The sequence below is a fragment of the Chinchilla lanigera genome, unplaced genomic scaffold (genome assembly GCF_000276665.1).
Source record: "Chinchilla lanigera isolate Chin_1 unplaced genomic scaffold, ChiLan1.0 scaffold00105, whole genome shotgun sequence".
Lineage (NCBI taxonomy): Eukaryota > Metazoa > Chordata > Mammalia > Rodentia > Chinchillidae > Chinchilla > Chinchilla lanigera.
This window is the reverse complement of record NW_004955506.1, coordinates 2,092,863-2,108,376: the sequence shown is the minus strand read 5'-3', so window position 1 is coordinate 2,108,376 and position 15,514 is coordinate 2,092,863. Positions and strand designations below refer to the sequence as shown.

Genomic DNA, 15,514 nt, shown 5'->3' with positions numbered 1-15,514 from the left:
AGTCCCTCAGCTTAGTGAGGCATTTTTTCCTCTCAGGAAGACTCTGCATGCCCACCCACTCTCCCTTCACTACTATTGTAAACACAGTTCTAAAACACTTTTTTCATTACTCATTCTAGAAGAGTAACAGTGCCATGGTAGACAGAAAAGAATGGCCAAAATGGAACCAGGAAATGATCCAATTTTTTCAACAAATAAATCATAAAGGAAATAGAAGAGAAATTGAGGGAAAATCTATAAGATTAAAGGAGATTCAAGAGAACTGTCTTCCAGTTACAATATATAGACCTTCTTTGTTTCTGTTTACAAATAAATGTGTGAAAACTAAAGTTTTTTTTACTTTATTTTTTATTAGTACATATTCATCATATGTATTGATCACATTCATCATAGGGAATTTGTACCTGTACATCATATATCTTGATTCTTTTTTTTTTTTTCCGCATTCCCTTCCCCTCCCCTCCCCATTTATGAAAACTGAAGTTTGAAAAATCAGTGTTCACAGAACACAGCCAAGTGTGATGGTCCACACCTGAATTCCAGTGCTAGGGAGGCTGAGGCAGGAGTATCCTAGTTCAAGGCCAACTTGACTACAAACTGTTTCAAAGAAAATAGAAGGAAACAAAAATTAGTATTCACAGAACAATAAGAAATTGTATGCAAACTGCACATTATGAAAGAATAGTTGTTCATGGTAAGTGGTGTACACCAAATGTTCATAAGTGAAGTTTCGTGACACCCCCGTTTGCTACAGAGAGCGGCAGGGCAGGAGCAAGCAGGCCAGGAGCAGGAGTGTGTGGCTGGGGGCTGCCCATAGACTCCTTCTGTGCTCCCTCCACCAGCATGTTCTTCGATGAGGAAAAGCTCCTACCAGCTCAGTGCAGGCCAAGACTGGTAGTTCTGGCAGCTGCTAAGCATAAAGCCAGAGAGGCACACATCTCCAGGGACCCCTCTTCCCTTTGAGCAATGTACATTTGTTCCTGTCTCATTTCCCACATGTGCTGAAGGGAGCGTCCAGCCCTGTCCCATAGCTGCATGGCCAGTCATCTGTGCCACCCTTTCTCTGCAGGCAAACGCAGGGCAGGGACTGGCTGTGCTAACACTTTTTCTCCCCACAGGCCCTGTCTGTGGGCATCTTCCCCTATGTGCTGAAGCTGCTCCAGAGCTCGGCCCGAGAGCTGCGGCCGCTCCTCGTCTTCATCTGGGCCAAGATCCTGGCGGTAGACAGCGTGAGTAACTTCATCTGTCTTCTTGAGGATAGGAAACTATGCTCTACATGGCATCCTGGGCTTCTCCCTAATGACAGGGACACTGTGTGGGGTGAGACCAGCTCCTTTTCCTGCCTGTTCCCCAGCCTGACATCTGCAGGCTGCCTCCCCGCACTCTGGTCCCTCATCTTCCAGGACAAACTGCTGCCCCAGTGGCTCCCTCTGGGTGACCAGCCTCTCCTTAGGTTCACCTGTCTTCTTGTCCCCTTCTTATCTCTTAGCGGCCTTCTTCTTGTTCCCTGTGACCATGCCACACTGGTCACTAGAACCTGCCTGTGCTCCCTGTACCTGCTTCACCCCACTTGCTCTTGTGGGCGTCATTCAGCTGTATTTGCTGGGGCCCACTGTCCCAAGTGCTAGCCATGCTCAGACTGGCTTGTCCTTTGCACTGTGCTCTTATCCTCCATCCTGCACACAGAACTACTGACACATCTTTCTGCTTGAATCCAATCCACAAACCTCTAGACTCAAGTCCGGTCCAGACCTTGGTTCCATGACCTGATCTCTCATGGGTTCCCTGGGTACTTGCTCAGCCCCACCCATGGTGATCTTGCCAGGCCCCTCCTCTCACCTGAGCACTGCACCCCTGGACAGCCATCTCCCTACACCATAAGTACTCATTCAGCTTCAGTACCAGGGGCCCAAAACCTGGTAACCACTGTGGAGGATGTGTAGACAGCTTTTCCTAACAGTATCGCTCCTGATTCCTTCTCTTGTCAATGCTGTCTTTGTTATATGTTCTTTCATTTGTCATTGAATGGAGGACCTGTATCAGTGTTTGTTTGTTGATCTTGTTCAGCAGCCTAATTGAGTTCTTATTAGTTCTAGTTGTTTCCCCTGTAGAGTCTCTTGGACATTGTGTGTAGACCATCGTTGTTGGTCTTGCAAGCAAGAACACTTGCAAACAAGAACAGTCTGTTAACTCTTGGCCAATTCTTGGATCTCTTATTTTTCTGGCTAAGGGCATCAACCAGGACTGTACTCTGTTGTTACATGATTGGAGTGCTGGAAATATCCAGGTAATTTCCTGATTTTCATGGTCTTCCTTATGCTGGGAACTGGGCCCTGCCTGCCCTCAAGTACTGCAAACTTGACTTTGACTTGTGCTCAGCTTTGACTCTTACTGAGGGCCATATTCTGCCCCCAGCCTGAACCAGTGATTTCTTCTGTTGCTTGTTTGCTCTGTAAAACCAAATGATTATATATTTTAACAAAATATTTACCTTCTTGCCCATTAAACTAACTTGGTAACCACTGTGGAGTGACTACTTAAAAAATTAGTGATAATGGGGGCTAGGGATTTAGCTCAGCGGCACAGTGCCTGCCTGGCAAGCGCAAGGTCGTGAGTTGGATTCCCGGTACCAGAAAAAAAAAAAAAAAATTAGTGATAAGGAATGACTACTTCAAAAATTAGTGACTATAGCAGGCTCAAGAGCTAAAGGACTGAACTTGAATCCGTTTCCTCATTTATCCCAGCAAACCAGTCATTCTCAGTCCCCAGCATCAGTGGCCTCTATGCTGAAAGTTTGGTCTTGTGGTTTGGAAGCAATCGTTGCTTGTCATATCCATTTTGCCCTTCAAATTCATTGAAGAACCACATTATGTAACAGAAGGGCTTTTCTCAGGAATTCATCTCAAAACTGTTTCTCTTCTACCCCATTGTCTTTGGCATCTGTGCCAGAACATTTAGAAACTTACTGACACTTTTACTTGGTGTCTGGCCATGATACCATATGGAAGGGCTCCTGGGTGCACAAAACAGAGATCTGCTGTGGAACAAAGCACAAATTGAGGGAGCAGAGGGCAGAATAGGCAACAGGTAAGCAACCATAGGCAATGAGCAGCGGGTCTGGAATCAGGGGCAGTGAGCTGCGTGTCTGTAATTAAGGACACTTGAGCTTACACCCCCAGTCTCACCCACACCTTCCCCTACTGCATGAACATTTTTAAGCCAACTTTGATTCTCATAATTATTTGTCTTTGTAGTGTCTTTTCTTTATTACCTGGGCATAGGTCTTATCTTTATTAGTCATCTTGGGAGAGGCTAGATCTGAAAGCTGGTGGCCTGTCTTACTGTACGTCACCACTGTCTCTGACTTTAGAGCTGATCATCACATTGCAGCAGGTAGGAAACAGGGTTTTTATCCTCCTCTTGTTCCTATTCTCTCCCAGGGCCACATGATTTCTCATGCTCACCCTGGGGAGGAGCAGCCCGCAGTATACTATGCCTGATGCCGAAGGAGCTGTGCATGTCACACTGCGTGATGCACTGTTCTCACAGCCCAGCTGGAAATGCCCTTGCCTGCAATGTTCTTGTAAATACCCACAGGCACCAGGGACCATCCTGTGAATTAATTTCTTACCCAGCTTGTTGCACCTGTTTACTTAACAGCAATCATCCCATGGAGGGACATTCTGAAACGTTTCCGGTTGAAATCGAGCCTTATTTACCTCATCCTTCCTTTTCATAATTACCCTGGCCATAGCTCCCCAAGATTACAGCTCCATCTGGGTTTAAGAAGTTGTCCTTCCTCTTCTATCATCTGGCTACACTGGGTAGCCAGCCTCCCTGCTTCTCCTGAACTGTGCCCCCACTGAGTGTGCCCTTATGGGTTGGTAGGACAGGGTACACTGTGAGGATAATAAGACTGTCCAGACTCCGTGCTCTCATCAGGAGTCTGCTAGCCCCTAACACACCCTGCGAGTTGGGAAATGGTGGGCCCACTCTGGCTGGGCCCAGTGGAGGGCACACTGGGACCTGTCTGCTCTCCCATTCAGCTGTTGAGCATACTGTTTTGCTAGAGGCTCCTGAAAAACTCAGGCAAGAATCAGGAATTTTCCAGGTCCTCAAAAGGGTGGGTTTTTGTGGACAAAAAAAGAGAAGGTCCCAAGGGTAGAGCAGGGCGTAGATGAATCCCTTGTCCTTTGACTGAAGGGCTTCACACCTTGTGAGGTCACTGTACAGGTGGCCTCACTTGGGACAAGGGGCATCTTTAGAGTCCTGACACTGTCTGAGTAATCTGAACCAGGACATCTCTTATAAATCACTCCCTTGCAAAATGTCACTCTACTATCAGATTACCAAGCAGATGAGAAATCAAGAAATAAGATCCCTAATGAGAGAAAGAAAATCAAACCATTGGAACTTGTTTGGACCTGCACAGATGTTAGAATTGGAAGACAAGGACATTAAAACAGTATGAGAAGTCTGTTCTATGTATTCAAGATTCAGAGATTTAAAAAGCACCCAACTCAAACTTTTGGAGACAACAGTGACCATCTGTGACATGAAAAATACTGTGGATAAGATGAACATCTGATTAAACATTATAGAAGAAAAGGGAATGGACACTATCCAAAAGGAAAACATAAGAGAAGAAAATTTTTACAAATTCGAGGAGCGTGATTGAGCCATCCGGCAGCTGCAACAGATGTAACATGTAGTGTCTAGAGCTCCTGAGGGGTGGGCAGAGAGGACATTTGAACAAATAATGGCTAAAAGTTTTCCAAACTTGATGAAAACTATAAAGCCACAGACCCAAGAAACTCAGCAAACCCCAAGCCCAGAAAACAGGAAGGAGATATACCACAGCCAGCACAGCCCACCACTTGAAACTGTGATAAGCTAGAGATACAAACACAGCCAGTAAAGCCCAGACAAGTGAGTGAAGACAAGGACAGCAGCAGCTTTCTTACCAAAATCAGTGAAAAATTACTCCTGTAAAACAACATTTTTGAAACAGTGAGAGAAAAGCTATCAGCCTAAGCGAGGAGCTGTAGCACACGCTTGTAATCTCAGCTACTTAGGAGCCGGAGGCAGGAGAATCATGAGTTCAAAGCCAGCCTGGGAAACTTAGTGAATAACTATTTTTGAATGAATGGATGGATGGATAGATGGCCTGGGTGTGTAACTTGCCCAGTGTTTTTTGCTTCTGTGACAAAATACCTAAGAATAACAATTCAAAGAAGGAAAGACTTATTTTGGCTCACAGTTTCAGAGATTTCAGTCCATGCTCAGCTGTCTGTTGCCTTTGGGTCTGTGGCAAGGCAGAACATCATGGCAGAGAATTCTGCTCACCATCTGGCCACCAGGAAGCAGAGAGAAAGGAAGGAGCCCCAGTGACCTGCTTCCTCTAATCAGGCCTGACCTCCTAGAAGCCCATTCATCTATGAACTCATCAATAGATTAATCCCTTGATGAGATGAGCACTGTCATGATCCAATCACCTCTCTCAGCCCTACCTCTGAACACAGCTACTGTGGGGATCAAGCCTTTCAATACATGAGTTTTGGAGGGAGAGTTCATATTAAAATCTGAACCTCTAGCATAAATGAGGCCCTGAGTTCAATGCCATACCACTACCACCACCACCAAAAAAAAAAAATCAAACTATAATTCTTTACCCAGTGTATCTTTCACAAATGGAGACCAAAAAAAGACATTAAAAGGCATAAAATGCTTCATCGGGAGATCCCCTACTACAGTAAAGAATGTTGGCAGATAGTCCTTTAGACTGCAGAAAAATAAAATCAGAAGGGAGCATCAATATAAAAGAAGTAATGAGAAGCTCCAGAAAAAATGTTTTTTAAATCTCTTTAAAAGGTAATTGTTTAGGGGCTGGGGATTTAGCTCAGCGGCAAAAGCGCCTGCTTGGCAAGCGCAAGGTCGTGAGTTCGGTTCCCGGTGCCGGAGAAAAACCAAAAAAAAAAAAGGTAATTGTTTGAACAATAGTAATAACAGTACACCATGGAGTTTACGACATATGTGACAGCAGAGGACATAGTGACAACGGCAAAAATGTTGGGAGGAGCAAGATGGAATTGTATTTTCTGATTCTTATACTTTGTTTGAAGTGGTCTAATACCACCTGGAGGTGAACTGTGAGAAATAAAAATGTCATCCAGGCCTAGAGGCAGCTCAGTGGTAGAGCACTTGCCTAGCATGTAGGAGGCCCTGGATTCCATCCCCAGCACGCAAAAAAAAAGAAAAGAAAGATGTAGACTTAACTCTTAAACTACTACTAGAATTAAAAAAGAAATAGAGTTAACCAACAAAGGAGAAAATATGAAGTAATTCATACATACAACTGTGTAAAAAAAGGAGAGAAGAGGAACAAAGACTAAGTGAGACACCTGGGGGGGTGGGGATAAGATGATAGACAAACCTAACCATATCAGTCTAATCATACATAGTCTAAATTCCACAAGCAGAGAGAGTCCTCTCTGGGTAAAACAGGAAAAACTGCATGTTGCCTATAAAAAGTGCACTTTCAGTAAAAATACACAGTAGGTTAAAGGTAAAAGAATGGAAAAAATACACCATGCTACCACCAGGCAAAAGAAGGCTGGAATGTCAGGTAACCACCCAGCTGTTACCAGGGAGAAAAGGTCTTCATGGTGCTGGAGGAGTCTGGCCTTCCAAAGAGCACAACGCTTATTCAACCTGTAACACTCTCCAAGTACATGCAACAGGACCTTGTAGAACTACAAAGAGATGTAAGTAAATCCACAATTACACTTAAAATTTCAGTTTCTTGTCTCAGTAGTGGGCAGAACAAGTAGGGAAATCAACAAGGAGAGAGTGGCGCACAGCATTGCCCATTAGCCCTAGAGATTGCTCTACTCCCCAGCCACAGAGTGCATGCTTTTCAGGTGACAGGCCACATCCTGGCTAAAACTACAGCATGTTTAAGGGAATGAAACTGTGCACAGCGGGTTCTACAACTGTGTAGAGTCCAGTGCACCCTTAATAGATACCAAGAAGGTCTCAAAACACTTGAAAACCAAACAATACAGTTTTCAGTAAATAAATGTTTAGGTTATAAGGTAAATTTTAAATAAGAATAAGACATAAAACATAAATATGTGACATTAAAGTTTTGAACGTATTATAACTAAATATTAACCCATTTACAATAAGTCTATTATATAATGTGTAATTTAATATAATGGACATGTAATTATAAACCTTTCGGTGGTATAAACCTTTGTAAAGGAAATCTTGAGGAAAATAAATATTTTGTACTGAGTGAAAATAAAAGTACAACATAACAAAATTTGTGGGACCCAGCTATGCAGTGCCAAGGGGGATGTATAGGATTAATTGCATACAGTAGAGAAGCAGAGAAGTCAGACCAGTGGCTACAGCTTCCTCCCTAAGATATTAGTAAAAGAAAAGCAAAGTAAACCCAAAGCAGGAGGAGAAAGGAAAGAATAAAGATGAGAGTCAAAGTCAGTGTGAAAGAAGACTGAAACAATATAGAAAATCTATTCAACAAAAGCTGGTTATTTTAACATATCAATAAAATTGATAAGCCAGTCCCAGATCAATAAGGAAGCAGAGAAGACACACATCCCAGTGTCTGGGATGACAGAGGCAACATCCTGCAGGTTCTAGGGCATTAAGAGGATTACAAGCAAATACTGCAAACGACTCAGTCTGAGAACATTTTAGGACTTTCATGCAAAAGAGACATTCCTGGATGACATAGTGTACTCACTTAAGGACAGAGCTGGGTATGGTGTCACACACCTATAATCTCAGCGCTCTTAAAGGCTGAGGTAGGAGAATCACAAATTTGAGCCCAACCTGGGCAATTTAATAAGACCTTGTTTCAATAAAAATGGGCTGGGGATGTAGCTCAGTGCAAAGGCCCTGAGTTCAGTCCCTAGACGAGAGAGACAAGAAACAATATGAATGAATATCTGAATAGTACTATATCTATTACAGAAATTGAAATTGTATCCTAAAACTGTCCTACAAAGAAAACTCAAGTCCAGATGGTTTCCCTGGCAAATTCTTCCAACATTAAGGAAGAAACATATGGGTGGCAAGAAGCCCCTTTCCATACCATTCTGTGAGGCTAGCATTTCCCTGGTACCAAAACCAGACAAACACATTATAAGCAAAGAAAACTACAAATCCATATTCCCCTTGTGAACATAGATACAAAGATTCTAAACAAAATTTTCTCATATCAAATTTAATATATATAAGTAATACAGAATAACCTAGCATGATTTCCTTCTGGAATGTAAGGTGTCTAACAACTAAAATGTAATGTGATGACCATACTAAAGAAAAGAAAAGAAAAACTGCCGTACCATCTCAGTTCACTCAGAAAGCACTTAGGATCTTAATACCTAAGATCCATTTCTAGCTAAAAACTAAATTCTCAGCAGACTGTCAGACTGAGAGAACCTTCTCATTCTGACAAACAACATCTATGAGAAACCTACAGCCAATGTCACACAAATAGTAAAAGACCTAGAACCCACCCCAAGGCCTGGCCTCAGCATTATAGCGGGAGTTCCAGGTGGTACAATGAGACAAGGAAAAAAGGATACCCAGGTTGGAAAGGAAGTATAACTGTCTGTATTTTTAAACAATGTGATTCCATGTTAAAAAATCTGATCACATCTATTAAAAATGCTACCAGAACTAATAAGTAAGATTAGTAAGTTTGCCAGTTATAAGATCATTATACAAAAAAAAAATTTATAGCTAGGTGTGGTGGCACATGTGCCGGTAATTCCAGCACTCTGAGAAGGCTGAAGCAGGAGAATTCCAAGTTCAAGCCCAAATTTAGAGAGATCTTGTCTTAAAATGTTAAAAAGTTGAAAGGGCTTAAGATATAGCTCAATGTGAAGACCCTGAGTTCAATCCATAATGCAGCAAGAAAAAATCAATTTATGTGCATAACCTAGTAGTCAGAATTAGTTGAAATTGATATTTATGTGAGTGTCATCAAAAATATGAAATAACATAGGGATAAATTCTGGCAAAGAATACCTAACATCTATACATGTTAGATATACATGAAAGTATAAATAATTGCTAAAAGGAATTAAGGAATACCTGAATATGAAGAGGTAGTCTGCCGTGTAAGTCCTGATTCTGAAATCTATATGGAAATGCAAAGGACTAGAATGGCAAAAGCAATTTTGAAAAAGAACAAAGGTGGAGGGAGGATTAAACTGCCTGACTTCAAGACTTACTGTAAGTCTCCAGTACTCAGGACCTGAGAAGGCATCAAAATAGGTAATGCGGGAAAGAATGTTAATAACAGATCCACCCAAACCATGGCAGGGTGACACATTCCTGCAAGCCCACATATTTGGGAGGCTGAGGCAGGAGAATGGCTTGATTCCAGGTGTTCAAGTTCTGTTTGGGCAATATAATAAAGCCCTAACTCAAAAAAAGAAAAAGGAAAAGGAAAATAGACCTGTCCAGGAGGTCGACAACAGATTTTCAATAGAAGTTCAAAGACATGTCAATTCAATGGAGAAAAGATAGACTTTTCAATATATGGTACTAGGACATTCAGACAGCCATATGCAAAAGCAAAAAACAAAACTACAATGCATACCTTCAACTGCATAAAAAATGATAATTTTTATAATACATTTCCTCACAATGGATCAGACTAAATGTAAAATTAAAGCTATAAGACTTCTGGGAGAAAACCTTTATGACTCCTGGGCTAAGGAGATTTCTCACAGTCCATAAAGAATAAATTAATGAATTGGACCTTATCAAAATAAAAACTTCTACTCTGAAGACATCATTATGTGAATTACCAGACAAGCCACCAATGGAGAAATTATTTGCAAATTATTTATCTAATAAAAACTTGTATCATGAGTATATAAGAACTCTCAAAACTGGATGTGGAAACAAAAGCATGCAAACAAAGAAAAATAGGCAAAAAGTTTGACCAGCGATTTCACTGAAGAAGTATGCATGGCAAATAAGCAATGAAAAGACACTGAACATCTTTAGTATGTAGAGAAATACAAATCAAAATCACTATCAGATACCAGTGCTTACCTAGCAGAACAGCGAAGACTGGTGATAGCAAGCAATATCAGAGTGTAGAGGGTCAGGAACTCTAATGCATTGCTGAAGAGAATACAAAATGGATCAACCACTTTTGAAAATTATTTCTATTTAACATACAAATTTATGGATGTTTGTTGTAGTCAGGGTTTACAAGGGAAAAGATTTAATGCAGGAGACATAATTTATAAGATTATTTATGAGATTATTATTCACCCTAAGAGTCAAATGCAAGAGTATGGGAAATCTATCCACACACTAGAGACCCAAAGAATCCAGCTGAGGGCCTGGATCCCACAGCAATGTCCTGCATCAGTCCAGCTGAAGACCTAGAGCCCATGGTAATGTCCACACTTCCCACTGGAGGCCTAGAGCACATGACAATGTCTCATGCAAGTCTGTATCAAAGACCTCACTGGGAAGGCCCAAAGGTCCATGATGGAAGCTAGAAAATCTGTACCATTGGAATGAAAGGTCTGTGCCACCAGGCAGAGGGATCTGCAATAGAGCCAGGAAGCGATGCTCAAGGTAAGGACCTGAGCTCCCTGGACAAGAACCACAGCCATCTTCAGCGACAGTAAGGACCCAAGCTCCTCCAGCAGTGAAAACAGCTGATTTCATATCAAGAAAACCAGCATGACAAGCTTCTCCAGGAGAATCAACAGCGCACCATCTTCTCCAGTTCTCCTTTTATGCTGTTGGTAGCAATCAGGTGGTCCATCCACACCCAGCACCACACTGATTCAGTTCAGCTGGGTGTTGTAAGTTGACCATTAGTTAATCCACCACAGTGTTCCAGTCATGCCTCTCCTAAGTATCATTCATCCAAAAGAAATGGAAGCACATGGACCACTAATATTGATAGCAGCTTTATATATATTAGCCAACAGCTGGGAATAGCTCAGATGTACATAAACAAGTGAATGACTAACAAACTGTGACTTATCCGTGCAAGGGCATACCATTCTGCAAAATAAAGCATAACCTGATCCCAATATAATTTGGCTGAGTGAAAGAAACCAGTAGTAGATATGTACTATGTAGTTCCATTTATTTAAAATTCTACAAAATGCAAATTTATCCATAGTCATAGAAAGCAGATCAGCAGCTGCCTATGGGCAGCTAAGGGTGGGCGAAGGATGACCAAAGAAATGGAAAGGGACTTTTCATGGCTTACTCATTACCTTATTATAGTGATGGCTTCACAGATGTATACATGTGTGCAAAATCACCCAACTCTGCACTTTTAAGTCTGAGTGACTTCTTGTATATATATCACTTACACTTCAATGAAGCTGTGAAAAATTTCAAATTACCCAACAGTCAACAAGGAACTGTACTGGGTTTTTAATTCAGGAAAGACCAAAACAGAAAGTCTGTGTATAAAATTATGTGAGAACGTTGTTCAGTTAATATTAATGCTTCTCTGGTGAGTGCGGTATCACACACCTGTAATCCTAAGGCTGAGGCAGGAGGATCACAAGTTCAAAGCCAGCCTGGGCAACTGTCTTGGTTACTTTTCTCTCTCGTTGCTGAGACAAAATACCTGACGCCCAAAATTAAGAAAAACAAAGTTTATTTAGCTTACAGTTTGTGAAGGTTTTAGTTCATAATCAACTAGCTCCAAGGTAGGGTGGCATGGCACAGGGGCAACAGTTCAAGGCAGCAGAAGACAGCAAAAGCAAGAAGAGCAAAGAGGGGGCAAGCCTCCTTTCCTCTCTTATATTGTAAGGAGGCTACCACCCCCTCATGCAGTTGTATGTAGCACTCACACCAACTCAGTGCCCTCCTCTTGCACAGGCTGAGGATGCTTACAAAGTAAGGACCCTGGCCTCCTGCTGAATCACTTAGTTAAACTTTTAAACTTCTCAAGTTGACACAGTGAACAATATCCTAGAGCAGTAAGGGCATGTTCTCTGCAACCCAGGATGTAGAAGTGCTATGTTTCTAACTTCTCAAATTGACACAATGTATCAGTCATTACTGCAACTTAGTGTAATTCTATCTCAAAATAAAAAGAACAATAAAAGAGTTGGGGATGTAACTCAGTGGTAGAGCACTTGCCTAGCATCTACAAAGCCTGAGTTCAGTCTTCCAGTGCCACAAAAATATAAATTAATGCTGTGTGGTAACTGAGTACAGTTTCTAATTGAAGCCTGGACCAACATCCAGAGGCTGTGAACATATGGGAGGAATTTGTTTATGGGCTCAATGTCAGTAGTAGTGCTGTATCACCCTCACATTTCTTAAGAGTGGTAATAACTTTGTGGTTATGGAAGCAAAGTCCTTTGCCTTGGAATATTTTGGTTGCAAAGCATCATGCTATCTTCAGCTTTCAAAGATACAGAAAAATACAAGGGAAAGGGAAGGAGAAATAGATGTGGTAGAATACTTTTTTAGTTTTCCTGAAGGTCATATGTTTGGATCAGAGGTCAAGAGAACATGACTTATGCATGAGTAATGCAGAAGTGACCGGATCTGTACTGTCTGCCCCTCATGCTTGGGGAGGCTGGCTGTGGTAGTGGGTTTTAATTAGTTCCTCAAGTCCGTTGTCATTTGTCTCTCTGCTAATTAACAAGATTAAGGGAGGGGAGGCAGTTAATTAAGGACTCCTGTAAGCTGGGTTCCACTTAATTGAGATTTTTTTTCATAGGCACAATTAATATGCAATTCAGGCAGACATTCCAAGTTACAGTTAATAAAGTTTTATTTATAGTACCACAAGGGAACAACAAGGGCACAATGTCAGTGAATTTAAAAACACACTTTGAGTTAGTATTTAGAAAGTACTATGTATCCAAGTTTGGGGCTACAGAGAGGCTTGGCCATGCCCTGGTCCTAAGAAGGAGCCATTCCATGAGTGTAGCCCCACTTCTGAGCTTTCTTCCCAGCCCAAGACTGGACTCAGCCTACCCTGCAGAGAGGGTTCCTCACAGCTCCCTTGCTGGGACATCACAGCCCCCCACTTCCCACCTCTCTACGCTTTCTCTGCTCCTTCCTCCTCAGACACACAGATTCCATTCAAAAGATTTCCCCCTGTGCTGGGCTCTGATTTGTTTGTTCATGTCCTGAACTCCTTGTTCCTGTGCTTTCTGTCTTAACAAACTTTATTTTTTGGAACAGTTTTAGGTTTACTGACAACTTAAGAAAGACAGTACCTCACACCAAGTTTCCCCTGTTGACATCTTACATCACAAGTGACTCTGTGTTAGTACCTCATTATTAACCACAGTCCAAGCTTTCATCCCATTTCCTTGCTTTATCTAGTGTCTTTTTTCTGCCCAGGATCTCATGCAGGATTCCTCATGATCTTTGGTCATCCTTGGGCTCCTTAGACATCCTTGGGCTCCTCTGGGCTAACCTAGCCTGGGAGTTTTTCAGTTTTCCCTTGACTTTTTGTTTTTGTTTTTGTTTTTGTTTTTATTTTTGATACTGGGGATCAAAACTATAGGGCATTGTACCACTAAGCTAAGCTATGTCCTCAGCCCTTTTTATTTTGTTATGAGATCTCACTAAGTTGCCAAAGCTGTGCTTGAACTTGTAATCCTTCTGCCTCCACCTCCCAAGTAGCTGGGAGTGGCCGGCATTACAGGCTTGCACCACTACACCTGGCTGCCCTTTTCTTTGATGACCTTTGACATGAGGAGCATTGGTCGGGTTTTGTAGATGACCCCACTCCTGGCACTTGACAGCTGATTTTCCCTTTAGACTAGTGATGGTTTGGGGAGGACCACAGAGGTAAAGTGCTGTCTTAGCACATTGCCCCCTGGTTCTGTGCTGTCACCAGAACATCTTATTGTGGGTGCTGGCATGGCTGAGGCAGTATTCGATGCCTCACTGTGATGTTACTCTTGTCCCCGACTCCTCCAAATTATGACCTGGAAGAAGATTGCTGGGATGTGCTGGGGATTTTTGTTTTGTAAGATGCTTCATGTCTGTGGCTGAACTTTACACAGGTCCATTGTTTGTGCAGTGCAGTGGTATAGAGCTCTGCAGAAGAGCCCCGTGTAGGGTGCAGAAGAGCTATGTGTGAGGTGAATGAGTTCCCTTTTCCTGACCAAAATATGGACACCCACCCTCTCCCTGCTCTTGGTGAACTGCTTTTCTCTTATCTCTCATGCCCAGATTCCTCCTCCTACCTCTTGAGTTTGACAAAAAGGGCAACCACAGTTTGGCTGTGCAGGATGTGAGATAATCCAGGTCTCCTATGTGGTCCAGACAGTGCCAGTTTCCCAGAGCTCACTGGGCTGCATCCTGCACTGGGCAGAGCCTAGATTTCCTCACAGGGCTGCTTTTCATACAAGGCTAGATTGACTTCCAGCCTGGATGGAGTTACCAGGTGCACTATGATTAGAAACTGTGATATCTCACCTCACTGCAAACTTTTGCTCACATATTCATAGCAGCCATGCACAGTGGCCGGGCTTCCTTCTAGGACTTCACAGTGTTCAGAGGCTAGCAGAGGAGCTGGAAGTACACCTGGCCCATTCCAGCACAGAAACACCAATGAGCTTCGCCAGAGTCCCTGAAGAGGGAGGGAGCCTAGGCTGGCCTGACAGGCAGAGCCTGTGGGGCTCAAACACGATGGGTTGGCAGGAGAGAAGGGCAAGTAGCAGAAAGTATGAAGGCTCCAAGAAAGTGGGAAGAGGGCTGAGCAGACATCTTCCAATATCCAGAGAGACATTTGTTTGTTTGTTCATTTGAGGCAAAGTCTCATTGTATGCCTCAGTCTAGCCTTGAACTCATGATAATCCTCCGGCCTCAGCCTCCCAAGTGCTGGGACTACAGATGGGCACCATGCACATCTGGCTTCAGAAAAACATCTTGAGTACAACTGTTTGTCATACAGACTTGTATCAAACACAAGTCCTTGGGTCATTGGCACCAAACAGTGAAGGACACCTCAGGGACAGTGTCAGGCCTGGCTAGGACAGTTAGGTCTACGCTGTAGAAATAACTGAGTTCAAGCGGAAAGCAAATTTTCAGATGAAATTTGTGCCAGAGACCTTGGCCATTCAGCCCTGAGCCAAGCAGGGAGCAAGGGAGGAAGTACACAGGTAACAGGTTATCCCACAAGATTGACAAGTGAAAATCTAGAAATGACAGAAGAGGAGAGGCTGGAAAGAAAATAGTCTAAGTCCTAAGATTACTTTGTGTATTTGTATGTAAATACATTAAAGACTTTAATATAGAAAACTTCTGAGTCAGGAGATTCATGGGGCTGTCCTGAGTAACTCAGTGAAACCCTATCTCAAAATAAAATTTAAAAAGATGAGGGATATAACCCAAGGGTAGAGCATGAGCTTAGTGTACATAAGTACTGAAGAAGAAACAAGGCTTTACTAGACTAGATTCCATAGAAGGAATACAGAAAGTTGCTGTAAAAAGAAAACCTATCCCAAATTCG

At 42.5% G+C, this 15,514-nt stretch overlaps 1 protein-coding gene across 3 annotated transcripts in view; it reads left to right on the top strand.

The window, feature by feature from the left end:
* Positions 1-15,514, top strand: part of Rptor (regulatory associated protein of MTOR, complex 1) — a 392,354-nt gene that overhangs the window by 293,399 nt on the left and 83,441 nt on the right. For all 3 annotated transcript variants that reach the window (XM_005407318.2, XM_005407317.2, XM_013506089.1), the window contains one exon: positions 1,119-1,229. In XM_005407318.2, coding sequence (XP_005407375.1) covers positions 1,119-1,229 — 111 coding nt within the window. The remainder of the gene's footprint in view (positions 1-1,118; positions 1,230-15,514) is intronic.